At 48.1% G+C, this 27,804-nt stretch overlaps 1 protein-coding gene across 3 annotated transcripts; it reads left to right on the top strand.

Annotated features, from left to right (window-relative positions):
• Window positions 1-324: 324 nt before the first annotated feature.
• TRNAU1AP (tRNA selenocysteine 1 associated protein 1) lies at window positions 325-27,634 on the top strand. 3 transcript variants are annotated; one of them, XM_003828097.5, is made up of 9 exons: window positions 326-482; window positions 985-1,082; window positions 9,900-9,999; window positions 10,613-10,665; window positions 13,962-14,093; window positions 16,548-16,667; window positions 20,435-20,597; window positions 21,126-21,159; window positions 27,360-27,634. In XM_003828097.5, exons 1-9 carry the CDS (start codon window positions 456-458, stop codon window positions 27,494-27,496), a joined length of 864 nt encoding a protein of 287 aa, XP_003828145.1. In that variant the 5' UTR covers window positions 326-455; the 3' UTR covers window positions 27,497-27,634. The 3 variants fall into 3 exon arrangements, with proteins under 3 accessions (XP_034815417.1, XP_003828145.1, XP_034815414.1); XM_034959523.3 differs by lacking the exon at window positions 326-482 and adding an exon at window positions 566-652; XM_034959526.3 differs by lacking the exon at window positions 16,548-16,667 and having other exon boundaries at window positions 325-482.
• Window positions 27,635-27,804: the final 170 nt, after the last annotated feature.

Raw genomic sequence — 27,804 nt, 5'->3', positions numbered from 1 at the left:
CTGGCATTACAGGCGTGAGCCACCGTGCCCAGCCCTAACAAGCATATATTAATGTTGTAATTATATGTGTCTGTGTGTGTGTGGTTTTGTTTTCTATATAAAGTCAGACGAGTGTGTGTAGTTTTGTTTGTTTTCTAAATATATAAAGTCAGAAATAAACCCAAGTAACCCAGCCGCCTGGGCCAGGTGGTATCTGGCCCGCCCCATTCCAGCCTGAACTCCGCCCACCGCGATCCGGAAGCCTCGCGCCCAGTGGGTTGCAGGAAAAACCCGGAGCTGAATACACGGCCCGACCCGGGCCGCTGCGCTCGGGAGCCTGCGCAGAAGCCGTCGGAGGCGCATGCTCTGTAGCGGTCTCCGCAGCCAGGATTGGCGCCCGCGCGGGCCTTCGAGCCCCGCCCGCAGAGCCCCGCCCGCAAAGCCCCGCCCGCAAAGCCCCACCCCGGTGCGCGGGTATGGCGGCCAGCCTGTGGATGGGCGACGTGAGTGAGGGCAGCCGTCCGGGGTCTGAAGACAAGGAAGCATCTCGGTTTCGCGAGGGAGGAAGGATCTGAGTGGGAGGGGACTTGGGATCCCAGAAAGGGGAGACGTGTGACGGGGGTTCTTTCTGGTGACACAGAAGCGGGTTCCAGCATCTAAGTGAAGAGGCTGAGTCCGTGAGGCTAGGGGTCCTGGGGCCCCACCTGGGTTCGTGGGAGGGAAAGGTGGTGCTTTGGGGACATAGAATGGGAGCAATCCAAGGACTGAGGCGCGCTGTTCTGGGACCGGAGGAGTGGGGTTTCTAGGTCCAAGGGGAGGCTCCCTAAAGGGGGGCAAGCTTGAACCAAAAGAGCTGGGGTTTCAGGCCGCTCAGTGGAGGCGAGCCTGGCCCCTCGCTCCCCCAGCGGCGCGTAGCCAGCCCTGGGCTGAACGGGAGGGGCTCTGGAACCCGGAGTGGGAAGCCCGGCCGCCGGCCTGAGCCGCTGTGCTCTTGTTTTTACGCAGCTGGAACCCTACATGGATGAGAACTTCATCTCCAGAGCCTTTGCCACCATGGGGGAGACCGTAATGAGCGTCAAAATTATCCGAAACCGCCTCACTGGGTAAGTCTCATCTCAGGTCTCTCTTAATACATCTCGTTGCAGCTGTCATGTACGAGAATGTAAACATCGTAGTCATGGCTTCTCACTACCCCTAGTAATAGTCACTGTAAAATTATAACAGCTAACATTTTGAGGTCCCAATGAGTGGAAGGATGGCATGTAGCTTAAGGGTAGGACTTGCCAGGCGTTGTGACTCACGCCTGTAATCCCAGCACTTTGGGAGGCTGAGGTGGGTGGATCACCTGAGGTCAGGAGTTTGAGACCAGCCTGGCCAACATGGTGAAACCCCGTCTCTACTAAAAATACAAAAATTAGCCGGGTGTGGTGGCAGGCACCTGTAACCCCAGCTACTCGGGAGGCTGAGGCATGAGAATCACTTGAACCCGGGAGGCGGAGGTTGCAGTGAGCTGAGATCGTGCCACTGTACTTTAGCCTGGACAACAAGAGCAAAACAATGTCTCAAAAACAAAAAACAAAAAAACGCAGGACTCAAGCGAGACTGGGTTTGAAAGCTATTTCTACTGTATGACCTTGGGTAAGTTACTTAACTGCTCTGTCTCATTCACTTTGAGTATAAAAATGGAAATAATAACAGCACCTACCTCCTAGAGTTATGGTGAGGATTAAATGAGTTAATTCACATTCATCATTAGGACAGTGTATGGCATATAGCATATGCTCAGTAAGTGTAGTCAGATTACGATCTGCTGAGTAATAAGCAGTTTACATCCATTATCTCTTTAAAACCTCAGAAACTTCTGAGGTAGGTAAATACTATTATGAAGAGGCTTAATAACTTGAAGAGTTACAATAAATAGCCGGGCGCAGTGGCTCTCGCCTGTAATCCTAGCACTTTGGGAGGCCAAGGCAGGCGGATCACGAGGTCAGGAGATTGAGACCATCCTGGCTAACACGGTGAAACCCCATTTCTACTAAAAATACAAAAAAAATTAGCTGGGCATGGTGGCGGGCACTTGTAGTCTCAGCTACTTGGGGGGCTGAGGCAGGAGAATGGCGTGAACCCAGGAGGCGGAGCTTGCAGTGAGCCGAGATCGCGCCACTGCACTCCAGCCTGGGCGACAGCTGAGACTCTGTCTCAAAAAAAAAAAAAAAGAGTTATAATAAATAACAAGTCAGGACTTGAATTCGAGTCTATCCTGAAAGCTCATGAGGGCCCTTAACTCTTTTTTTTTTTTTTTTTTTTTTGAGACGGAGTCTCGCTCTGTCGCCCAGGCTGGAGTGCAGTGGCACGATCTCGGCTCACTGCAAGCTCCGCCTCCCGGGTTCACGCCATTCTCCTGCCTCAGCCTCCCGAGTAGCTGGGACTACAGGCGCCCGCTACCGAGGGCCCTTAACTCTTATGCCATTTATTTAAAAAATTGTGGAGGCTGGGTGCGGTGCCTCATGCCTGTAATCCCAGCACCTTGGGAGGCGAGAAGGGTGGATCACCTGAGGTCAGGAGTTGGAGACCAGCCTGAGCAACATGGAGAAACCCTGTCTCTACCAAAAATTAGCCAGGCGTGGTGGTGCATGCCTGTAATCCCAGCTACCTGGGAGGCTGAGGCAGGAGAATCGCTTGAACTTGGGAGGCAGAGGTTGTAGTGAGCTGAGATCGCGCCATTGCACTCCAGCCTGGGCAATAAGAGCGAAACTCCATCTCAAAAAAAAAAAAAAAAAAAAAAAATTGTCTGTGGAGATACTACTGTGTTCTACTGTTATACATTCCTGGCTGAAATAATCCAGATATAGCCCCTGCTCATGGAGTTTACTACATTCTAGTGGGGAATGAGACAATAAATAAGTAAACATAACCAAATGCATAATATTTTCAGATAGAGGTGCTCTATTGCCTCCATTTTCTTCTTTCTCTTTGAGGTCTTAGTTTTCCTTAGGGAATTATCAATTTGTCAGTGTTTATCAAGCAGCCACTCTTTTCTTTTCTTTTCTTTTTTTTTTTGAGACGGAGTCTCGCTCTGTCACTACCCAGGCTGGAGTGCAGTGGCGCGATCTTGGCTCACTGAAAGCTCCGCCTCCTGGGTTCACGCCATTCTCCAAGCAGCCACTCTTTTCTCGGTACTCTACTACATGTGGCTTGCTAAAACATCAAATGGTTTAAAAATAGAGATGAGACATTTGAAAGATACTTTGTGTATTCAGAACCCCATTACCTAGGAAAATATTTTTCTGACTGGTAGATCATGCCCACCTAAATATTTCTCTTCTTGCTCTTCTAAGCAGAAAACCCCAGATAATCAGCTACTGGTATGAAAATTCATTCTGTAACCTTTCTCATTTTTTTTCTTTTTTTTTTTTGAGACGGAGTCTTGCTCTGTGGCCCAGGCTGGTGTGCAGTGGCACGATCTCGGCTCACTGCAAGCTCCACCTCCTGGGTTCAAGCCATTCTCCTGCCTCAGCCTCCCAAGAAGCTGGGACTACAGGCGCCCGCCACCACGCCAGGCTAATTTTTTGTATTTTTAGTAGAGATGGGGTTTCACCGTGTTAGCCAGATGGTCTCAATCTCATGACCTCGTGATCCGCCTGCCTTGGCATCCCAAAGTGCTGGGATTACAGGCGTGAGCCACCGCGCCCGGCCCCTTTCTACTTTTTAAAACACTGGCATAGGCTGGGCACGGTAGCTCACACTTGTAATCCCAGCACTTTGGGAGGCTGAGGTGGGCAGATCACTTGAGGTCAGGAATTTGAGAACAGCCTGGACAACATGGTGAAACCTTGTCTCTACTAAAAAAATACAAAAATTAGCCAGGTGTGGTGAGACACACCTGTAGTTCCAACTACTTGAGAGGCTGAGGAAGGAGAATCGTTTGAACCCAGGAGGTGGAGGTTGCAGTGAGCCGAGATTGTGCCACTGTGCTCCAGCCTGGGTGACAGAGGGAGACTTTGTCGCAAAAATAAATAAGTAAAACACTGGCATAGATTCTCACATTTTAATCTTTTTTTTTTTTTTTTTTCTGAGGCATAGTCTTCCTCTGTTGCCCAGGCTGAAGTGCAGTGGCACAATCTTGGCTCACTGCAACCTCTGCCTCCTGGGTTTAAGCCCTTCTCCTCTCTCAGCCTCCTGAGTAGCTGGGATTACAAGCACCTGCCACCACGCCCAGCTCATTTTTTTTGTTTGTTTGTTTTTTGAGACGGAGTCTCGCTCTGTCGCCCAGGCAGGAGTGCAGTGGTGCGATCTCAGCTCACTGCAACCTCTGCCTCCCAGGTTCAAGTGATTCTCCTGCCTCAGCCTCCTGAGTAGGTGGGACTACAGCCGTGTGCCACCACATCCAGCTAATTTTTTGTATTTTTAGTAGAGATGGGATTTCACTGTGTTAGCCAGGATGGTCTCCATCTTCTGACCTCTGCCTGCCTCAGCCTCCCAAAGTGCTGGGATTACAGGCGTGAGCCACTGCGCCCAGCCTAATTTTTTCTATTTTTAGTATAGATGGGATTTCACTGTGTTGGCCAGGCTAGCCTCGAACTCCTGACCTCAGTTGATCTGTCCGCCTCAGCCTCCCAAAGTGCTGGATTACAGGCATGAGCCACTGGGACCAACCTTACTGTTTATTGAAATAAGATATAGGCCGGGCGCAGTGGCTCACACCTGTAATCCCAGCACTTTGGGAGGCCGAGGCAGGCGGATCACGAGGTCAGGAGATCGAGACCATCCTGGCTAACACAGTGAAACCCCGTCTCTACTAAAAATACAAAAAATTAGCCGGGCGTGGTGGTGGGCGCCTGTAGTCCCACCTACTCGGGAGGCTGAGGCAGGAGAATGGCGTGAACCCGGGAGGTGGAGCTTGCAGCCAGCGGAGATCACACCACTGCACTCCAGCCTGGGCGACAAAGTGAGACTTTGTCTCAAAAAAAAGAAAAGAAATAAGATATGGAACTCTTGTTTCTTACATGTTTCTTTTTTTTTTTTTTTTTTTTTTTTACTTTGAGACAAAGTTTCACTCTTGTCACCCAGGCTATATTACATATTATTTTTCCTTGGATCTTATCTTTTCTCCTTTTCTATAATCTTGGTGTTTTGTTTTGTTTTGTTTTGAGACAGAGTCTCGCTCTGTCACCAGGCAGGAGTGCAGTGGTGCAATCTTAGCTCACTGCAATCTGCACCTCTCGGGTTCAAGCCATTCTCCTGCCTCAGCCTCCCGAGTAGCTAGGACTACAGGCACATACCACCACGCCCAGCTAATTTTTGTATTCTTATTACAGACAGGGTTTCACCATGTTGGCCAGGATAGTCTCGATCTCTTGACCTCGTGATCCACCCACCTTGGCCTCCCAAAGTGCTGGGATTACAGGCGTGAGCCACCGCTCCCGGCCAACACCCAGCTAATTTTTTTTTTTTTTTTTTTTTTTTTTGGTTTGAGGCAGAGTCTCTGTCTGTCGCCCAGGCTGGAGTGCAGTGGAATGATCTCGACTCACTGCAACCTCCACCTCCCAAATTCAAGCAGTTCTCCTGCCTCAGCCTCCCGAGTAGCTGGGATTGCAGTCACGCGCCACTATGCCTGGCTAATTTTTGTATTTTTTTTTTTTGTTTAGTAGAGACAGGGTTTCACCATGTTGGTCAGAACTCCTGACCTCCTGATCCACCCGCCTTGGCCTCCCAACGTGTTGGAATTACAGGCGTGAGCCACTGTGCCCAGCCTGCCCTGCTAATTTTTGTATTTTTTTTTTTTTTTTTGAGATGGAGTCTGGCTGTGTTGCCAGGCTGGAGTGCAGTGGCGTGATCTTGGCTCACTGCAACCTCTCCCTCCGGGTTCAAGCAATTCTTGTGCCTCAGCCTCCCGAGTAGCTGGGATTACAGGCACACACCACCCCACCCAGCTGATTTTCGTATTTTTTTTTGTTTGTTTTTTTGTTTTTGAGACCCAGTCTAACTGTGTCATCCAGGCTGGAGTGCAGTGGTGCGACCTCAGCTCACTTCAACTTCTGCCTCCCGCGTTCAGGCAATTTTCCTGCCTCAGGCTCCCGAGTAGCTGGGACTACAGGCACACACCACTGCGCCCGACTAATTTTTTTTTTTTTTTGAGATGGAGTCTCATTCTGTCACCCAGGCTGGAGTGCAGTGGCGTGATCTCTGCTCACTGCAAGCTCTGCCTCCTGGGTTCACGCCATTCTCCTGTCTCAGCCTCCCTAGTAGCTGGGACTATAGGCGCCCGCCACCACGCCTGGCTAATTTTTTTGTATTTTTAGTAGAGATGGGGTTTCACTGTGTTAGCCAGTATGGTCTCAGTCTCCTGACCTCGTGATCCGCCCGCCTCGGCCTCCCAAAATTCTGGGATTACAGGCGTGAGCCACCACGCCCGGCCTGTTTGTTTGTTTTTTTTACAGGGTTTCACTTTGTCGCCCAGGCTGGAGTTTAGTTGCATGAACATGGCTAACTGCAGCCTTCACCTTCTGGGCTCAGGCTATTCTCCTGCCTCACCCATCCAAGTAGCTGGGACTACAGGTGCATGCCAGCATACCCAGCTAATTTTTGTATTTTTTGTAGAGGTGGTGTTTTTCCATCTTGCCAAGGCTCATCTTTTTATTGGTGATAGCTTTATAGGGTGATATTAAGAAAAATCTGACATTTTTGTTTATAAATCTCTTAGGTTGTCATATTCTCTTATGTTTCTTAGTGACTCTTTCAAAGATAGAATGCTCAGAATCTCACAGACACCCCCTGGTTAGGTACAGTCCATCGGGTTTTTTTGAGACTCTGTCTCAAAAAAAAAAAAAAGATTAAAAAAAACATATTTATCTATATTTACTAGATGAATTTTTTTTTTTTTGAGATGGAGTTTCACTCTCGTTGCCTAGGCTGGAGTGCAATGGCGCGATCTCGCCTTACCGCAACCTCCGCCTCCCGGGTTCAAGCGATTCTCCTGCCTCAGCCTCCGTAGTGGCTGGGATTACAGGCATGTGCCACCACACCTGGCTAATTTTGTATTTTTAGTAGAGATGGTGTTTCTCCATATTGGTCAGGTTGGTCTCGAACTCCCGACCTTAGGTGATCCGCCTACCTCAGCCTCCCAAAGTGCTGGGATTACAGGCATGAGCCACTGCACCTGGCCTTTTTGTTTGTTTGTTTTGAGATGGAGTCTTGCTCTGTCACCCAGGCTGGAGTGCAGTGGTGTGCTCAGCTCACTGCAAGCTCCTCCTGGGTTCACACCATTCTCCTGCCTCAGCCTTCCAAGTAGCTGGGACTACAGGTGCCCGCCACCACACCTGGCTAATTTTTTTTGTATTTTTTAGTAGAGACGGGGTTTCACCATGTTAGCCAGGATGGTCTCGATCTCCTGACCTCATGATCCGCCTGTCTCGGCCTCCCAAAGTGCTGGGATTACAGGTGTGAGCCACCGCGCCTGGCCAATAATTTCTTTTCCTGAGCCGTATGAAAGTAAATTGCAGGATGGGCATGGTGGCTCACGCCTGCAATTCCAGCACTTTAGGAGGTGGAGTCGTGTGGATCACCTTAGGTCAGGAATTCAAGACCAGCCTGGCCAACGTGGTGAAACCCCATCTCTACTGAAAATACGAAAATTAGCCAGGCATGGTGGGGGGGCGCCTGTAGTCCCAGCTACTCAGGAGGCTGAGGGAGGAGGATCGCCTGCACCTGGGAGGCGGAGGTTGCAGTGAGCCAATATTATACCCCTACACTCCAGCCTGGGTGATAGAGTGCATTTTGTCCCTTCACTGCTAAGTATCTTTGTGATCTTGCCAGAAACTGGACATTTTCTTCTTTTTTTTTTTTTTTTTTTGAGACAGAGTCTTGTGCTCTGTCGCCCAGGCTGGAGTGCAGTTGCGCAATCTCGGCTCACTGCAGGCTCCGACTCTCACTGCAAGCTCCGCCTCCTGGGTTCATGCCATTTTCCTGCCTCAGCCTCCCGAGTAGTTGGAACTACAGGCGCCCGCCACCACGCCCACCTAATTTTTTGTGTTTTTAGTAGAGACGAGGTTTCACTATGTTAGCCACGATGGTCTTGATCCCCTGGCCTCGCGATCTGCCTGCCTCAGCCTCCCAAAGCACTAGGATGACAGGCGTGAGCCACCGCGCCCGGCGAAACTGGACGTTTCCTTACATAACCACAATGCTTATATCACACTAACAGAATTATCAGTGATTCTCTAATACCATATCATAGCAGGTCTACATTTAAATTTTTATAATTGTCCCCACAATATTGATAGTTTTTCATTTATTAGTGAATTATAATTCAATCCAGGAAACTGCATTGCATTTAGTTCTTCTGAGTCTCTTTTATTTTTATTTATTTTTTATTTTTTTGAGACAGTCTTGCTCTGTTGCCCAGGCTGGAGTGCAGTGGCGTGATCTCGGCTCACTGCAGCCTCTGCCTCCCGGGTTTGAGCAATTCTCCTGCCTTAGCCTCCCTAGTAGCTGGAACTACAGGCGCCTGCCACCATGCCTGGCTAATTTTTTGAGTCTCTTTTAATGTATAAAAGCCAACCTCTTTTTTTCCTCATACTATTTAACTTTTTAAGGAGGTAAGACTAGTTGTCTTTATAAGAGCCTATATTCTGAGGCCGGGTGCGGTAGCTCATGCCTGTAATCCTGGCACTTTGAGAGGCCGAGGTGGGCAGATCACCTGAGGTCGGGAGTTCAAGACCAGCCTGACCAATATGGAGAAACCCCATCTCTACTAAAAATACAAAATTAGCTGGGCATTGTGGTGCATGCCTGTAATTCCAGCTACTTGAGAGGCTGAGGCAGGAGAATCGCTTGAATCTGGGAGGTAGAGGCAGGAGAATTGCTTCAACCCAGGAGGTGGAGGTTGCAGTGAGCCAAGATTGCGTCATTGCACTCCAGCCTGGGCAACAAGAGCAAAACTCGGTCTCAGAAAAAAAAAACAGATCATACATTCTGCATTCATTTGTTTACTTGTGGTGTTTTGCATAGTCTATCTCTAAAATTTCCTGGAACTGGTTATTAGATCTAAAGTCTTGATGGGATTGCATAATACAATTTTGACAAGAGTATTCACACATGATAAAATGCATAAATGAATGTTTACTAAATGAGTCTGGGGCCAGGTGCCTTGGCTCATGCCTGTAATCCCGGAACTTTGGGAGGCTGAAGTGGGTGGATCTTCTGAGGTCAGGAGTTCAAGATCAGCCTGGCCAACATGGCAAAATCCCATCTCTACTAAAAATACAAAAATTAGCCAGGCATGGTGGTGGGTACCTGTAATTCCAAGTGTTCATGAGGCTGAGGCAGGATAATTGCTTTAACCTGAGAGGCAGAGGTTATAGTGAGCTGAGATCGAGATGATATCTGTCTCATAAATAAATAAATAAATACAGATAAACGAATCTTGGACTGGCCCAGATGGGCAATCCTTATATTCAGGTTTGTAAATTAGGTCTGAGCTGGGGTATGGCAGGGAACAAAAACAGTGTTGGCTCAGATTAGAAAAACATTTCTTTCTCCCTTCAAGGCCAAGACCCATCTTGAGCCTTTTTTTTTTTTTTTTTAAACAGTCTCAAACCAGCCTGTTGCTCAGGCTGGAGCAGTGTGGCATGATCTCAGTTCACTGCAACCTCCACCTCCTGGGTTACAGCAATTCTCCTGCCTTAGCCTCCCGAGTAAGCTGGGACTACAGGTGTGCGCCACCATGCCCAGCCAATTTTTGTATTTTTAGTAGAGATGGTGTTTCAGCATGTTGGCCAGGCTGGTCTCCTGACCTTCGGTGATCCTCCTGCCTTGGCCTCCCAAACTGTTGGGATTATATGCGCGAGCAATCACGCCTGGCCTCATCTTGAGCCATTTTATCTTTAACCATTTTCTTTCCCTATTTGCTTTTTTTCCAGGATCCCAGCTGGCTACTGCTTTGTAGAATTTGCAGATTTGGCCACAGCTGAGAAGTGTTTGCATAAAATTAATGGGAAACCCCTTCCAGGAGCCACACCTGTAAGGACATTTAGATAATGATGATGTTGCCATTATTATTGTCATTGCTTACTACCATCTATTGAATCCCTACTGTATACTTATTTTATTTAATCCTATAACAACCCTTTACAGTAGGCATTGTTATCTTTGTAGGCCCAGGAAACTGAAGCTCAGGGAATTGAAATAACTTGCCCAAGGCAACACAGGTAGTAAATGGCAGAGCCAGGATTCAGACTGAAGATTGGTTGCCTCCCAAATCCATGCCTTTCCATTCTGCATTGCTGCCTCCCATAACCGAAGACTTGAAACTCTAGACCTCTTGCCTGATTGGGAAACTAGAATAGGCTGGCAGCAGCAAGGACACATTTCAAGAGAGTTGCATTCTGCTCTTCCCACAGTTACTTAGCTTACAGCTGCACCAGCTGGCACACCTGGGCTCATAGAACCATGGAGCTGGCAGTGCCCTTAGCGGTCATCCGTGCAACCCCCTCATTTTATACAGGAGAAAAAGCTGAGGCTTAGAGAGGGGGAGATGTTTTGGCCAAGGTAATTTATTTCAGTTTTTTTCAAATATTGTTCAACTCTTGAAACACCTTTCTCTGTTTTAGTTTGTTTGTTTTTCAACTTCCAGGCGAAACGTTTTAAACTGAACTATGCCACTTATGGGAAACAACCAGATAACAGGTAGGTACAAAGTCATGTCTAGACAGACATAAGATGTGTCACTGTGCCTGACACTGCCATATAGGAGGAGGGGAGCCGGTTTGGCTGCACTTGGTTCCCTCCTGAAGGACGACGCTCTTCTCCCTTCCTTGCTGGTGGACCTTCCTGGTGTGCTTCATGCAAGACCCTGGCTTTTCTGTATTTGGTCCCTGCCCCTGGCTTCCTACCCTGCTACTCCTCACAGTATTGAAGTTTTATTCAATAAGAATTGCGTTGTTAGCCAGGCGCAGTGGCTTACGCCTGTAATCCCAGCACTTTGGGAGGCCGAAACAGGCAGATTGCCTGAGCCTAGGAGTTCAAGAATAGCCTGGGCAACATGGCAAAACCCCGTCTCTACAAAAAAATACAAAAATGGCCGGGTGTGGTGGCTCATGCCTGTAATCCCAGCACTTTGGGAGGCCGAGGCGGGCGGATCACAAGGTCAGGAGATCAAGACCATCCTGGCTAACACGGTGAAACCAAGTCTCTACTAAAAATACAAAAAATTAGCCAGGCGTGGTGGCGGGCGCCTGTAGTCTCAGCTACTCAGGAGGCTGAGGCAGGAGGCTCACCTGAGCCCAGGGAGGGCTACAATGATCAAGGCTACTGTGAGCCATGATCGTGCCACTGCACTCCAGCCCGGGCAACAGAGTGAGACCCTGTCTTAAAAAAGAAACCCAATGAATTGACCTGTTATAGCAACATAAATTGATTGGAATTTCAGGTTGCCATTTGAAAGCATTAAAACGGTGTACCAAAAGCTTAAAAAACATTTATATGCATTGACCCTATAATTCTACTTTTCAGTATTTACTCATGGACGTGTGCAAAGATTAGCCTCAGATGTATTCATTGAAGTATTGCGTATAATAGCTAAAGTTGGGGAAAACCCAAATAACCTAATAGTAGGGAAGTGATTAAATTATGGTCATTAGTTAGGATGCGGTGTATCCACTGACAAGTTGTTGCAGTATACTGACATGTCAAGATATTGGCAATATGTTGAAAGTGAAAAAAAATACTAGAAACAAAATACGATGGATCGTATTTATGAACATGTAGAAGAAAAGCCACAAGAATAGACAAAAGTATACATATCAAAGCATTTATTGTGATTGTCTTCAAGTGGTTGAGTTATAGCAATTTTATTTTTCTTTGCACTTTTGTGGTTTTTTTTTTTTTGGAGACGGAGTCTCACTCTGTTGCCCAGGCTGGCGTGCAGTGGCACGATCTCTGCTCACTGCAAGCTCCGCCTCCCGGGTTCATGCCGTTCTCCTGCCTCACCCTCCCGAGTAGCTGGGACTACAGGTGCCTGCCACCACGCCCGGCTAAATTTTTTATATTTTTAGTAGAGACAGGGTTTCACCGTGTTAGCCAGGATGGTCTCGATCTCCTGACCTCGTGATCTGCCCACCTCAGCCTCCCGAAGTGCTGGGATTATAGGCGTGAGCCATCGTGCCTGGACTGTGCTTTTGTGTATTTTTTTTTTTTTTTTTTGAGATGGAGTCTCACTCTGTTGCCCAAGCCGGAGTGCAGTGGCATGATCTTGGCTCACTGCAGTCTTTGCCGCCTGGGTCCAAGCAATTCTCCTGCCTCAGCCTCCGGAGTAGCTGGGATTACAGGCACCTGCCAATGCGCCCAGCTAATTTTTATATTTTTAGTAGAGATGGGGTTTCACCATCTTGGTCAGGCTGGTTTTGAACTCTTGACCTTGTGATCCACCTGCCTCGGTCTCCCAAAGTGCTGGGATTACAGGCGGAGCCACTGCGCCTGGCCTTGTGTATTCTTATTATACAAGGAATATGTATCATACTTGAAATAAGATAATAACAAAGGTAGGCCGGGTGCGGTGGCTCACGCCTGTAATCCCAGCACTTTGGGAGGCTGAGACGGGCAGATCACAAGGTCAGGAGTTTGAGGCCAGCCTGACCAACATAGAGAAACCCCGTCTCTACTAAAAATACAAAAATTGGCTGGGCATGGTGGCTTACACCTGTAATCCCGGCACTTTGGGAGGCTGAGGAGGATGGATCACCTGCGGTCGGGAGTTCGAGATGAGCTTGGCCAACATGGTGAAAACCCGTCTCTACTAAAAACACAAAAAATTAGTTGGGCGTAGTGGCGGGCACCTGTAATCCCAGCTACTTGGGAGGCTGAGGCAGGAGAATCGCTTGAACCTGAGAAGCAGAGGTTGCAGTGAGCTGAGATTGCGCCACTTCACTCCAGCTTGGGGGACAGAGCGAGACTCCGTCTCAAAAAAAAAAAAAAAAAGGAAATTAGCTGGGTGTAGTGGCATGTGCCTGTAGTCCCAGCCACTTGGGCGGCTGAGGCAAGAGAATCGCTTAAACCCAGAAGGCAGAGGTTGCAGTGAGCCGAGATCACGCCACTGTACTCCAGCCTAGGTGACAGAGTGATACTCCATTTCAACAAAAAGAAAAAAAAAAAACAACAAAGGTTTGTGTGTTCGTTTATTTTTTTAATAGAATTGACCTCCTATAACAGGAGTTGGTAAACTCTGGCCTGATTTGTATCACCCACAAGCTCGCAGTGGTTTAAGAGGTTGGGTATGGTAGCTCACACCTGTAATCCCAGCACTTTGGGAGGCTGAGGCAGGTGGATCATTTGAGGTCAGGAATTTGAGACCAGCGTGGCCAACTTGGCGAAACCCTGTCTCTGCTAAAAATACAAAAGATTAGCTGGGCATGGTGGTGCGCACCTGTTATCCCAGCTGCTCGGCAGGCTAAGGTGTGAGAATCACTTGAACCTGGGAGACAGAAGTTGAAGCGACCCCAGATCACACCACTGCACTCCAGCCTGGGCAACGAGCAAAACTCCATCTCAGAAAAAAAGATTGGGGATTTAATTTTCGCTAGGCTTTACGTCCTTAGAAGATCAGATCTAGTTCTTTTTATTGTGTCTTTTAACATTTATGTTTAAAATATACAAGGAATGCAGAATGCATTATTATGCAGTTTTTATGCAGTTTTATCTTTTGAGTGCCTTAGATGCACTTCTGACCCCATCCACACATCTGCACTCATGTAATACTTGAAGTCAGACAAGTTCTGTGGAGTGGGTGAGGGATTTGGGGCAGGGACTATTTCCATAACTCTTCTGCCAGGACTGCTCTAATGAAACAAAGTAGGGGCTGGTTAAGTAGACCCATCAAATGTTTTCCTTAAGGGGCCTGGGAGAGGTTTACCTGGAATATGCAAAAGAGCTCTTCAGAGCAGAGGTTTTGGTCTTTGCCTCTGAATCTTCTTGTTCTCTCTCCTCAGCCCTGAGTATTCCCTCTTTGTGGGGGACCTGACCCCGGACGTGGATGATGGCATGCTGTATGAATTCTTCGTCAAAGTCTACCCCTCCTGTCGGGGAGGCAAGGTGGTTTTGGACCAGACAGGCGTGTCTAAGTAAGGCCTTACTTGTTACTGATGCTTAACTGTGTTAGTTTCAGCATTTCTCTCCTGAGTGGAGGTGTTTTAGAAAGGCCCTGCAGCATGGCGATTAAGACCACAAGCTCTGGAGCCAAACTGCCTGGTTCAAATCCCAGCTCCAATACAGGTGAGGGAGAATGCCAGTATTGTAGAATTGAGGCTCCGTGACCTTTACAGCCCCATCTGTAAAATGGAGCTGATTAATAATAGCTGCTTGTAGGGTTGATGTAAGGATTAAAGGATATAATATAAGTAAGTCACATTTGAAATGCTTTATAGGTGTTTGCTGTTTTGCTTATTATTGTTACTGAGCCTTTCAGTGTAGTTAGAAGTGTTCTACTTCAGGCTGGGCGTGGTGGCTCATGCCTGTAATCCTAACACTTTGAGAGGCCCAGGTGGGTGGATTGCGTGAGCTTAGGAGTTTGAGACCAGCCCGGGCAACACGGTGAAATGCCATCTCTATTAAAATACAAAAAATTAGCCAGGTGTGGTGGTGTGCACTTGTAGTCCCAGCTACTTGGGAGGCTGAGGTAGGATAATTGCTTGAACCTGGAAGGCGGAGGTTGCAATGAGCCAAGATTGTGCCACTGCACTCCAGCCTGGGCAACAGAGCCAGACTCTGTCTCCATAAAAAAAAAAAAAAATTGGCCCGGCATGGTGGCTCACACCTGTAATCCCAGCACTTTGGGAGGCTGAGGTGGATGGATCACCTGAGGTCAGGAGTTTGAAACCAGCCTGGCTAACATGGCAAAACCCCGTCTCTACTAAAAAAATACAAAAGTTAGCTGGGCATGGTGGCACACGCCTGTAGTCCCAGCTACTTGGGAGGCTGAGGCAGAATTGCTTGAATCCGGGAGGCAGAGGTTGCAGTGAGCTGAGATCATGCAACTGTGCTCCAGCCTGGGTAACAGAGCAAGATTCCGTCTCAAATAAAAAAAAAAAAAAGAAAGAAAAAATGGAAATTGAAGAACCTCAAGAAAGGCTCATTCTTGGTCAGTATGGTAGTTATATGCTCAGGCTTTGAGAGTGCAACAGGTGTGGCTTTGAATCATGCTTCTGCCATGACTTTGGGCAAGTTGTTAAATCTCACTGAACTGGTTACCTCTTCAGTAAATGTGGATACCACTTTCATGGAATTATTAGACAGTTTGATGAGATCACTCTGAGAAAATGCTCAGCACAGGCTGGGTGCGGTGGCTCACGCCTGTAATCCCAGCGCTTCGGGAGACAGAGGCAGGCGGATCACCTGAGGTCAGGAGTTCAAGACCAGCCTGGCCAACATGGTGAAACCCTGTCTCTACTAAAAATACAAAAATTAACCAGGCATGGTGGTGCGTGCCTGTAGTCACAGCTGCTCGGGAGGCTGAAGCAGGAGAATCGCTTCAACCTGGGAGGCGGAGGTTGCAGTGAGCCGAGATCGTGCCAGTGCATTCCAGCCTGGGAGACAGAGCGAGACTCCATCTCAAAAAAAAAAAGAAGAGCCGGGCATGGTGGCTGACACTTGTAATCCCAGCACTTTGGGAGGCTGAAGCAGATGGATCACCTGAGGTCAGGAGTTCGAGACCAGTCTGGCCAACATAGCGAAACCCAGGTCTCTACTTTAAAAAAATTACAGGCCAGGCGTGGTGGCTCATGCCTGTAATCCCAGCACTTTGGGAGGCCGAGGCGGGTGGATCATGAGGTCAGAAGATCGAGACCATCCTGGCTAACACGGTGAAACCCTGTCTCTACTGAAAAAATAAAATACAAAAAATCAGCTGGGCATGGTGGTGGGTGCCTGTAGTCCCAGCTACTCTGGAGGCTGAGGCAGGAGAATGGCGTGAACATGGGAGGCGGAGCTTGCAGTGAGCCGAGATCACGCCATTGCACTCCAGCCTGGGCAACAAGAGTGAAACTCCATCTCAAAAAAAAAAAAAAAGAGAGAAAATGCTCTGCGCAGTGCTAGGGAAATAAATATTTATTAAATGTTAGCTTGCATTAATTTATCCCCCTGCTAGAATTTGAGCTCAGGAGAGCAGGAACGTTGTCTTTCTGTGACTGCTGCATCCTGTGCGTAGCACAGTGCCTGGCATACAGGGCAGACTGTAAATATTTGCTGAATTTTCTTCTATGAGTTACTTTCCAGCAGGGTGTCGGGGAAGCTCCTATTTAGGAATGTTCCCCAGGAACATTCGAGGAGGATGGTGAACTGAATGTGGGAATTCCTGCAGATCTTAGAATCGTTTGTACTTGGATCTTGACACTATGTGGACACCTGTTGATGGGACTCTCCTTTCTTCCTCTAGTTTAATGGACTCTCTCTCTTTCTCTTCTCAGCCTCTTTTCCTTTCTACATTCCTGCCCACCTTCTTATCCTTACTTCTTTTTCATGTGTCCATTCTTAGACTTTCATTACATTTGTGATCTAAATTGTATATTTTTTTCATGCAGGGGTTATGGTTTTGTGAAATTCACAGATGAACTGGAACAGAAGCGAGCCCTGACGGAGTGCCAGGGAGCAGTGGGACTGGGGTCTAAGCCTGTGCGGCTGAGCGTGGCAATCCCTAAAGCGTGAGTCCTGCAGGGAAGGTAGAGAGACTCTAGACTCCCCGCCAGACACTCCTCTTTTGTTTGCTGAGAATCAGGGCATCCATACGCTGGATGGGAGGCGGAAGGGGATCCAATTCAAGTCACAAGTACTGAATGCCTGCTGTTTGCCAGGCTGTGGGTGCTGGGGTTGAACTAGCCCCACTCCTGCAGAAACTTAGAGTTGGGGATAGAGTATGATTTGGAAAGGCTGATGTATTCAGACATTACTGGTGACAGCATTGGAAAAGCTGTTTGGCTGTCCATACCTGATGTCCCTGTTCTTTGCCCAGTAGTCCCATTGTTGGGAACTTATTCATAGAATTAATAAGATTTGAATAAAGGGGAAAAAATTACTTCCAGTTTTAGCCTTATTTGTATTAATGAAACTACAGCCCTCCTGTGAGTGTTCCATGCTGTGGGAATGGATAAGAATTAGTATTCCAGACACTTGGCCGGGCGCAGTGGCTCACACCTGTAACCCCAGGACTTTGGGAGGCTGAGGTGGGCAGATCACCTGAGGTCAGTAGTTCGAGACCAGCCTGGCCAACATGGCAAAACCTCATCTCTACTAAAAATACAAAAATTAGCCAGTCATGGTGGTGCATGCCTGTAGTCCCAACAACTCGGGAGGCTGAGGCAGGAGAATCGCTTGAACCTGGGTGGCGGAGGTTGCAGTGAGCCGAGATGGCATCAGTGCACTCTGGCCTGGGCAACGGAGTAAGACTCCGTCTCAAATAAAAAAGAAAAATATTCCAGACACTCTACAGAACATTATATACTTCACTATTACACCTGTCATGCTAGGTAGAAAATCTTCCCTTACAACTCCAAACTTTTCTCTGAATGGGATTTTTTGTTTGTTTGTTTTTTCCCTGAGTCAGGATCTCAAAGTCACCCAGGCTGGAGATCATGTCTCACTGCAGCCTCGACCTCCCCAGGCTCGGGATCCTCCCATCTCAGCCTCCTGATTAGCTGGTACTACAGGTGCACACCAATATGCTAGGCAAATTTTTGTGTTTTTTGTAGAGATAGGGTCTTGCTTTGTTGCCCAGGCTGGTTTCGAATTCCTGGGCTCAAGCAATCTGCCCACCTTGGCCTACAAAAGTGTTGGGATTACAAGCATAAGCCATTGTGCCTGGCCAGATCTTTTATCCTTTAGCCAAATTAATGATTTTCAACTGGAGTGATTTTGCCTCCCAGAGGACATTGACAACATCTGGAGACATTTTTGGTTATCACAACCAAGGATGTACCAATGGCACCTAGTGGGTATCGGCCAAGGATACTGTTAAACATCCTGCAATTCATCGGACAGCCTCCCACCCTTCCATGTCAATAGATCCAGGGCTGAGAAACTCTACCCTAAGAGTAGTTGAACTATTTTTTTTTTTTTTTTTTTGAGATGGTGTCTTGCTCTTTTGCCCATGCTGGAATGCAGTGGTGTGATCTTGACTCACTTCAGCTTCCACCTCCCAGGTTCAAGCGATTCTCCTGCCTCAGCCTCCTGAGTAGCTGGGACTACAGGCATGTGCCACCAAGCCCAGCTAATTTTTGTATTTTTAGTAGAGACAGGGTTTCACATGTTGACAGGCTGGTCTTGAACTTCTGACCTCAGGTGATCTGCCTGCCTTGGCCTCTCAAAGTGCTGGGATTACAGGCGTGAGCCACTGCGCCCAGCCAAATAGCCATGTTTTTGAAAGCAATGATTTAGGGGTTCTTTATGGTTTAACTGTGTTTAATACATTGAAGATCAGGCTTAGTGACTTCTCCCAAAAATGTTATTTGTTGTAAATAAATTATTATATAAAAACATTAAATTAGCTGGGCTTGGTGTGCTCCTCTAGTCCCAGCTGCTCTGGTGGCTGAAGTGGGAGAATTGATTGAGCCTAGGAGTTCAAGGTTACAATGAGCTATGATCACTCCACTGCACTCCAGCCCAGGCAACAGAGTGAGACCATGTCTCTTAAAAAACAAAATAGGCCGGGCGCGGTGGCTCATGCCTGTAATCCCAGCACTTTGGGAGGCCGAGGTGGGTGGATCACAAGGTCAGGAGATCGAGACCATCCTTGCTAACATGGTGAAACCCCGTTTTACTAAAAATACAAAAAATTAGCCAGGCGTGGTGGCGGGCACCTGTAATCCCAGCTACTCAGAGAGGCTGAGGCAGGAGAATGGCATGAACCCGGGAGGCAGAGCTTGCAGTGAGCCGAGATTGTGCCACTGTACTCCAGCCTGGGTGACAGTGCGAGACTCCGTCTCAAAAAAAAAAAGGCCAGGTGCAGTGGCTCACGCCGGTAATCCCAGCACTTTGGGAGGCCGAGGCGGGCAGATCACGAGGTCAGGAGATTGAGACCATCCTGGCTAACATGGTGAAACCCCGTCTCTACTAAAAATACAAAAAAAAAAAAAATTAGCCGGGCGTGGTGGTGGGCGCCTATAGTCCCAGCTACTCGGGAGACTGAGGCGGGAGACTGAGGCAGGAGAATGGCGTGAACCCAGGAGGCGGAGGTTGCAGTGAGCCGAGATCGCGCCACTGCACTCCAGCCTGGGCGACAGAGTAAGACTCTGTCTCAAAACAACAACAACAAAAAAAAACGAAAACAAAAGGTGGGGTGCTGGGGCTCACGTCTGTAATCCCAACACTTTGGGAGGCTGAGTTGGGTGGATCACTTGAGGCCAGGAGTTCAAGACCACCCTGGCCAACATGGTGAAACCCCGTCTCTGCTAAAAGTACAAAAATTAGCTGGGCCTCCCAGGATCAAGCGATTCTCCTTCCTTAGCCTCCCAAGTGGCTGGGATTATAGGCGTGAGCTACCACGTCTGTCTCTTTTCTTTTTTTTTTTGAAACAGAGTTTCACTTTTATTGCCCAGACTGGAGTCCAGTGGCACAATCTAGGCTCATTGCAACCTCTGTCTCCCAGGTTCAAGCGATTCTCCTGCCTCAGCCTCACAAGCAGCTGGGATTGCGGGCGCGCCATCCCACCCAGCTAATTTTTTGTATTTTTAGTAGAGATGGGGTTTCGCCATGTTGTCCAGGCTAGTCTTGGAACTCCTGACCTCAGGTGACCCACCTGCCTTCGCCTCTCAAAGTGTTGGGATTACAGGCGTGAGCCACCGCGCCCAGCCCTTTTTTTTTTTTTTTTGAACAGGATATCCTTTTGCCAGTCCTGACATAGTTTGTTAAGAGAGACAAACCTATCCATTAAAATCTCCTGTATTAAAAGCATGGTCTCTGGAGCCATACTCTTATATTAGCTGTGTGACTTTGGACAAATTACTTAACCTCTCTGTTCCTCAGTTTCCTTATCTGTAAAATAGGAATAATGATATACTTATTGCATATGGTTGTTTTGAGGATTAAAAGAGTTAATTGGTGGCCGGGCTCCCAGCACTTTGGGAGGCTGAGGCAGGTGGATCACGAGGTCAGGAGATCGAGACCAGCCTGGCTAACATGGTGAAACCCTGTCTCTACTGAAAATACAAAAAATTAGCCAGGCGTGGTGGCACACACCTGTAGTCCCAGCTACTCGGGAGGCTGAGGCAGGAGAATTGCTTGAACCCAGGAGGCGCAGGTTGCAGTGAGCCGAGATCACGCCCCTGTACTCCAACCTAGGCAACAGAGCAAGACTCTGTCTCAAGAAAAAAAAAAAAGTTAATTGGTATAAAGCACTTAAAATAGTCTCTGGCCACATAGGCAGTGTTACGGAAATGTTTGCTTACACTTATTTTTGTTTCTGTCTTCATTTAAGGAGCCGTGTAAAGCCAGTGGAATATAGTCAGATGTACAGTTATAGCTACAACCAGTATTATCAGCAGTACCAGAACTACTATGCTCAGTGGGGCTATGACCAGAACACAGGCAGCTACAGCTACAGTTACCCCCAGTATGGCTATACCCAGAGCACCATGCAGGTAACCATGACTTGGCAAGACTGGTCCCCTTGGGTTGTGTTTCTCCTCTAGAAACAGGTCATTCTCTAGGATGGGATTGGTAAGGACAGGGGCTTGGGCTTCAGAAAAAATAGGGAAAGTTGAAGCAGTCCAGTTCCTCTTGTTAAAAATAAGCCATTGTGGGTAGGGCCCAGTGGCTCACACCTGTAATCCTAGCACTTTGAAAGGCCGAGGCAGGTAGATCACCTGAGGTCAGGAGTTCAAAACCAGCCTGGCCAACATGATGAAACCCTGTCTCTACTAAAAATACAAAAAATTAGCTGGGCATAGTGGCAGGTGCCTATAATCCCAGCTGCTCAGGAGACTGAGGCAGGAGAATCGCTTGAAACTGGGATGCGGGTGTTGCAGTGAGCCGAGATCACGCCACTACACTCTAGTCTGGGTGACAGAGCTAGACTCCACCTCAAAAAAAATAAAAAATGTAAGCCACTGTGGTCCTGGGCCGGGATTTCACCATGCCCCTAACCCACATCTCTGGTCTCTTGGCAGACATATGAAGAAGTTGGAGATGATGCATTGGAAGGTAAGGGTTCATACGTTCCTTACTCTGTCAGCCATTATCAGGTGACTGCTGTGGCTGGCACTGTGCTCTCAGCTAGAGGGAAGACAAGATAAATTCTGCTCTGGAAGAACTTACATTCTGGTTAGAGAGCCAGACAAATATGTAATTATGGTAAGATGTGTCGAGTGTTACCCAGAGGTGTAAGTGTAGATCCCAGAGAGCCTGGAACAGGCAGCTCCAGGAGAGCCCATCACCCCCTTGACATGTGGCATTCTATCCTGGTATGTGGGCCTCTAACAATAATACTGTTACCCTTTTTTTTTTTTTTTTTTTTTTTTTGAGGTGGAGTTTCACTCTTGTTGCCCAGGCTGGAGTGCAATGGCATGATCTCAGTTCACCGCAACCTCCACCTGCCAGGTTCAAGCAATTCTCCTGCCTCAGCCTCCCGAGTAGCTGGGATTACGGGCATGCACCACCATGCCCAGCTAATTATTTTGTATTTTTAGTAGAGACAGGGTTTCTCCATGTTGGCTTGGCCGGTCTCAAACTCTCAGCCTTAGGTGATCCGCCCGCCTCAGCCTCCCAAAGTGCTGGGATTACAGGCATGAGCCACTGTGCCTGGCCGATAATACTGTTACCTTTTATTTGTTTGACTGTTTGTAAAATTCATTTTTTATTTATTTTATTTTTTTTCTGTTTTTCAATATATTTTAAATGACATATTTTCCTGATTTTTAAGTCATCGTTAGGATGGAAAATTTGGAAAATATAGTAAAGTATGGGCCAGGCGTGGTGGCTCACGCCTCTAATTCCAGCACTTTGGGAGGCCGAGGCAGGTGGATTGTGAGGTCAGGAGATCGAGACCATCCTGGCTAACACGGTGAAACCCCGTCTCTACTAAAAAATAGAAAAAATTAGCCGGGCGTGGTGGTGGACGCCTGTAGTCCCAGCTACTCGGGAGGCTGAGGCAGGAGAATGGCGTGAACCCGGGAGGCAGAGCTTGCAGTGAGCCGAGATCGCACCAATGCGCTCCAGCCTGGGAGACAGAGCGAGACTCCGTCTCAAAAAAAAAGAAAAAGAAAATATAGTAAAGTATAATGAAACTGAAAATCACCCCATATCCTACTACAACATAGTAATAGCCATTATTAATTTTTTCTTTCTTTTTTTTTTTTTCTTTTTTTTTTGAGGCAGAGTCTTGCTGTGTCACCCAGACTGGAATGCAGTGGCGCAATCTCATCTCACTGCAAGCCCGCCTCCCGGGTGCAAGTGATTCTCCTGCCTCAGCCTCCCGAGGAGCTGGGATTTCAGGCACATGCCACCACGCCCAGCTAATTTTTGTATTCTAACTAGAGATGGGGTTTCACCATCTTGGCCAGGCTAGTCTCAAACTCGACCTCGTGATCCGCCTGCCTCGGCCTCCCAAAGTGCTGGGATTACAGGGGTGAGCCACCGTGCCCAGCCCATTATTAATTTTTTAATTAAAAATATTTAAGCCTTGCACGGTGGCTCACCCCTGTAATCCCAGCCCTTTGGGAGGCCAGGGAGGGTGAATCATGAGGTTAAGAGATCAAGACCATCTTGGCCAACATGGTGAAACCCCGTCTCTACTAAAAATACAAAAATTGCCAGGCACGGTGGCTCACCCCTGTACTCCCAGCACTTTGGGAAGCCACAGCGGGAGGATCACCTAAGGTCGGAAGTTCTAGACCAGCCTGGCCAACGTGGTGAAATTCTGCTGGTACTAAAAATACAAAAATTAGCCAGGTGTGGTGTTGCGCACCTATAATCTCAGCTCCTCAGGAGGCTGAGGCAGGAGAATCGCTTGAACCCAGGAGGCGGAAGTTGCAGTGAGTCGAGATCATACCACTGTACTCCAGCCTGGGCGACAGAGCAAGACTCTGTCTCAAATATATATATATATATATATATATATATATATATATATATATATATATACACACACACATACATACATACATATATACACAAAAATTAGCTGGGCATGGTGGTGCACACCTGTAGTCCCAGCTACTCGGGAGGCTGAGGCAGGGGAATCGCTTGAACCCAGGAGGTGGAGGTTGCAGTGAACCGAGATGGCGCCACTGCACTCCAGCCTGGCGACAGAGCGAGACTCCGTCTCAAAAAAAAAAAAAAAACAGGCCGGCACGGTGGCTCACGCCTGTAATCCTAGCACTTTGGGAGGCCGAGGCAGGCAGATTCTCTGAGCTCAGGAGTTCGAGACTGGCCTGGGCAACATGGTGAAACCCTGTCTTTACTAAAATACAAAAGAAATTAACCAGGCTTGGCGGCGTGCGCCTGTAGTCCCAGCTACTCTGGAGCCTAAGGCAAGAGAATTGCTTGAAATCAGGAGGCAGAGGTTCCAGTGAGCCGAGATTGCGCCACTGCACTCCAGCACTCCACCCTGGCTGAGAGAGCGAGACTCTGTCACTACCAAAAAAAAAAAATTTAATGGGCCAAGTACAGTCGCTCATGCCTATAATTCCAGCACTTTGGGAAGCCTAAGTGGGCAAATCACCTGAAGTCAGGAGTTTGAGACCACCCTGGCTAACACTGTAAAACCCGGTCTCTACTAAGAATACAAAATTAGCCAGGCATGGCCGGGCGCGATGGCTCACGCCTGTAATCCTAGCACTTTGGGAGGCCAAGGCAGGCAGATCACAAGGTCAGGAGTTTGAGACCACCCTGGCTAACACAGTGAAACCCCATCTCTACTAAAAATACAAAAAAATTTAGCTGGGTGTGGTGGCACACACCTGTAGTCCCAGCTACTCAGGAGGCTGAGGCAGGAGAATGACGTGAACCTGGGAGGCAGAGCTTGCAGTGAGCCGAGATCACGCCACTGCACTCCAGCCTGGGCAACAGTGCAAGACTCTGTCTCAAAAAAAAAAAAAAAATTATCCAGGCATGGTGGCCCATGCCTGTAATTCCAGCTCCTTGGGAGGCTGAAGCAGGAGACTCACTTGAACCCGGGAGGTGGAGGTTTCGGTGAGCCAAGAATGCTCCACTGCAGTCCATCCTGGGTGACGAGAGTGAAACTCCGTCTCAAAAAAAAAAAAAAAAAAAGGTATTTACTGGCTAGGCATGGTGGCTAAAGCCTGTAAGGTCTTTGGAAGGCCAACGTGGGTTGGAGGATGGCTTGAGCCTAGAACTTTGAGACCAGCCTGGGCAACATAACGAGACCCCATCTCTTTTTTTTTTTTTTTTTTGGGGGAGACGGAGTCTTGTTCTGTCACCCAGGCTGGAATGCAGTGGTGCAGTCTCCAATCTCAGCTCATTGCAACCTCTGCCTCCCAGGTTCAAGTGATTCTCCTGCCTCAGCCTCCTGAGTAGCTGGGATTACAGGCATGCACCACCACGCTCGGCTAATTTTTGTATTTTTAGTAGAGACAGGGTTTCAGCATGTTGGCCAGACTGGTTTCGAACTCCTTACCTCAGGTGATCCTCCTGCCTCAGCCTCCCAAAGTGCTTTGATTACAGGCATGAGCCACCGTGCCCGGCCAAGTATTTATAATTTTCACTGAATTTCACAGAAGAAAAAGGAAAGAAAAACTGAAAGCCAAGCATGGTGGCCTGTGGTTCCAGCTACTTGGGGGAGGCTGAGGCAGGAGGATTGCTTGGGCCCAGGAGGTTGAGGCTTCAGTGAGCTGTGACTACAGTTGTGCCCCACCATACCTGGCTATTTTTTTCTATTTTTTTGTAGAGGCAGGGTTTCACCATGTTGCCCAGGCTGGTCTTGAACTCCTAGGTTCAAGTGATCTGCCCATCTCGGCCTTCCAAAGTGCTGGCATTATAGGCATGAGCCACTGCTCCTGGCCAAAACTTTATTTGAGGTACAAAAAGACTCAAAGTTTGAAATCTGTTTTGAGGATTCTTCTTCAAGAGAAAGTCATAGGGAAAATGTTTTCTGTCAAGAAAATGTTCGTTAAAGGAAACATCCCTTTTAGGGCATGAACAAACTTGTCTAGTTCATAACATTTTAAAGCACTTTCTTGTGTCCTCTCATGTGATGCCAACTGTAGTGACCTTGTGGGGTGGGCTGGGAAGGACACAGGAGCTCCACTTCACAGATGGGAACCTAGTGGCTCGGAAAGCCCAAGTGATCTGCTGAGGGTCACACAGTGTGGGGCAAAGTCAGGACAGTCCGGTCTTCTTATACTCAAGTCTGTAGTTGTTTCCCCCTGGGAGACATTGCCTTCTTTCTAGAGATAATTAGCCTCATAATATCCGTAGATAAGTCCTTAGAATTTTCCAATCTCTTTTTAATCCTTTTTTTTGTTTTCTTTTTCTTGAGATAGAGTCTTGCTCTGTCACCAGGCTGGAGTTCAGTGGCACGATCTCGACCCACTGTAACCTCTGCCTCGCAGGTTCAAGCGATTCCCCTGCCTCATCCTTCTGAATAGCTGGGACTACAGATGCGCGCCACCACGCCCAGCTAATGTTTGTATTTTTAGTAAAGATGGGGTTTCACCATGTTGGCCATGATGGTCTCGATCTTTTGACCTCATGATCTGCCCGCCTCTGCCTCCCAATGCTGGGATTACAGGTGTGAACCACTGCGCCAGGCCCAATGTTTTGTTTTGTTTTGTTTTTGAGATGGCGTCTCACTCTTGTTGCCCAGGCTGGAGTGCAGTGGCACGATCTCAGCTCACTGCAACCTCCGCCTCCCGGGTTCAAGTGATTCTTCTGCCTCAGCCTCCCGAGTAGCTGGGATTACAGGCATGCGCCATCATGCCCAGCTAATTTTCTTTTTTTCTTTTTTTGAGACGGAGTCTTGCTCTGTCGCCCAGGCTGGAGTGCAGTGGCGCAATCTCGCATGCCCAGCTAATTTTCTATTTCTATTTTTCTAACCCCATAAAGATGGGGTTTCTATGTTGGTCAGGCTGGTCTCAAACTTCTGACCTCAGGTGGTCCGCCCACCTTGGCCTCCCAAAGTGCTGGGATTACAGGCTTGAGCCACTGCGCCTGGCTTTTTTTTTTTTTTTTTTTTTTTTTGAGATAGAGTCTTTGCTCTGTCGCCAGGCTGGAGTGCAGTGGTGCCATCTCTGTTCACTGCAACCTCTGCCTCCCGGGTTCAGGTGATTCTCCTGCCTCAGCCTCCCGAGTAGCTGGGACTACAGGCGTGCACTGCCATACCCGGCTAATTTTTTGTATTTGAGTAGAGACGGGGTTTCACCATGTTGCCCAGGATGGTCTCAATCCCTTGACCTTGTGATCTGCCCACCTCGGCCTCCCAAAGTGCTGGGTTTACAGGCATGAGCCACAGTGCCCAGCTTTTTTTTTTTTTTTTTGAGACAGAGTCTCACTTTGTTGCCCAGACTTGAGATCAGTGATGTGAACATGCCTCACTGCAGCCTCGACCTCCTAGGCTCAAGTGATCCTCCTGCCTCAGCCTCCCTAGTAGCTGGCACTACAGACACAGGTCACCATGCCCAGCTAATTTTTTTTTTTTTTTTTGAGATGGCATCTTGCTCTGTTGCCCAGGCTGGAGTGCAATGGTGTGATCTCGGCTCACTGCAACCTCCGCCTCCCGGGTTCAAGCGATTCTCCTGCCTCAGCCTCCCGAGTAGCTGGGACTACAGGTGCCTGCCACCACGCCCAGCTAATTTTTCTATTTTTAGTAGAGACGGGGTTTCACTATGTTGGCCAGGATGGTCTCCATCTCTTGACCTTGTGATCCGCCTGCCTTGGCCTCCCAAAGTGCTGGGATTACAGGCGTGAGCCACCGCGCCCGGCCGAGACGGGGTTTTGCTCTTGTTGCCCAGGCTGGAATGCAATGGTGCCATCTCGGCTCACCGCAACCTCTGCCTCCTGGGTTCAAGCAATTCTCCTGCCTCAGCCTCCCGAGTAGTTGGGATTATAGGCATGTGCCACCATGCCTGGCACTTAATAACTTTGATCAGACCTTCTAAATCCAAATTTGAAGTGAGGACCAGACCAGAAAATCTAGGATACATGATGGCTAGAGACACAGGTGTAGCTTTTAATAGATGCAGGCTAACAGCTGCCATTTTCCCATTCTCTAGATACATTATCCTATTTTCATCTTCCCCAGAACCCTGCAAGGCAGTGGTTTCACTTCCTAAAACTGGCAGGATAGGGACCTTACCATAGAACAGAGTTCTGGGAGAAGGGAACTGAACCAGGTCCCTTGCAGCTGTCCCTAGACTTCCCTGACCCCATCCTTGCTTGCTTTCCAGACCCCATGCCACAGCTGGACGTGACTGAGGCCAACAAGGAGTTCATGGAACAGAGTGAGGAGCTGTATGACGCTCTGATGGACTGTCACTGGCAGCCCCTGGACACAGTGTCTTCAGAGATCCCTGCCATGATGTAGCCAGGCCAAAGGACAAGCCAGGTTGCGTGATGTGAGGGAGATGAGAGACTCCTTTTTAAAAATTGTGAAACCTTTTTGGAAATATGATTTGTAAGATTTTAATGACTGTTTCTGGAGATCATGAATGTTTCTACAACACTGCTGCATTCATTTGACCGTTTGAGTTTGAAGACCAAGGGAACAACTTTTAAACAAGGTTTAAATTGGTTTCCTTCACAGGAATCCTTTGTCCAGGTAGTTATCCACATAGGACAGTTTGGGATTATCCAAAACTGGGATGAGCAGCTTGGGATAATTCACACTAAAGC

Source organism: Pan paniscus, chromosome 1 (assembly GCF_029289425.2).
Source record: "Pan paniscus chromosome 1, NHGRI_mPanPan1-v2.0_pri, whole genome shotgun sequence".
Lineage (NCBI taxonomy): Eukaryota > Metazoa > Chordata > Mammalia > Primates > Hominidae > Pan > Pan paniscus.
Note: the sequence above shows the minus strand (reverse complement) of the source record. Positions and strands in the feature narration are given on the sequence as shown.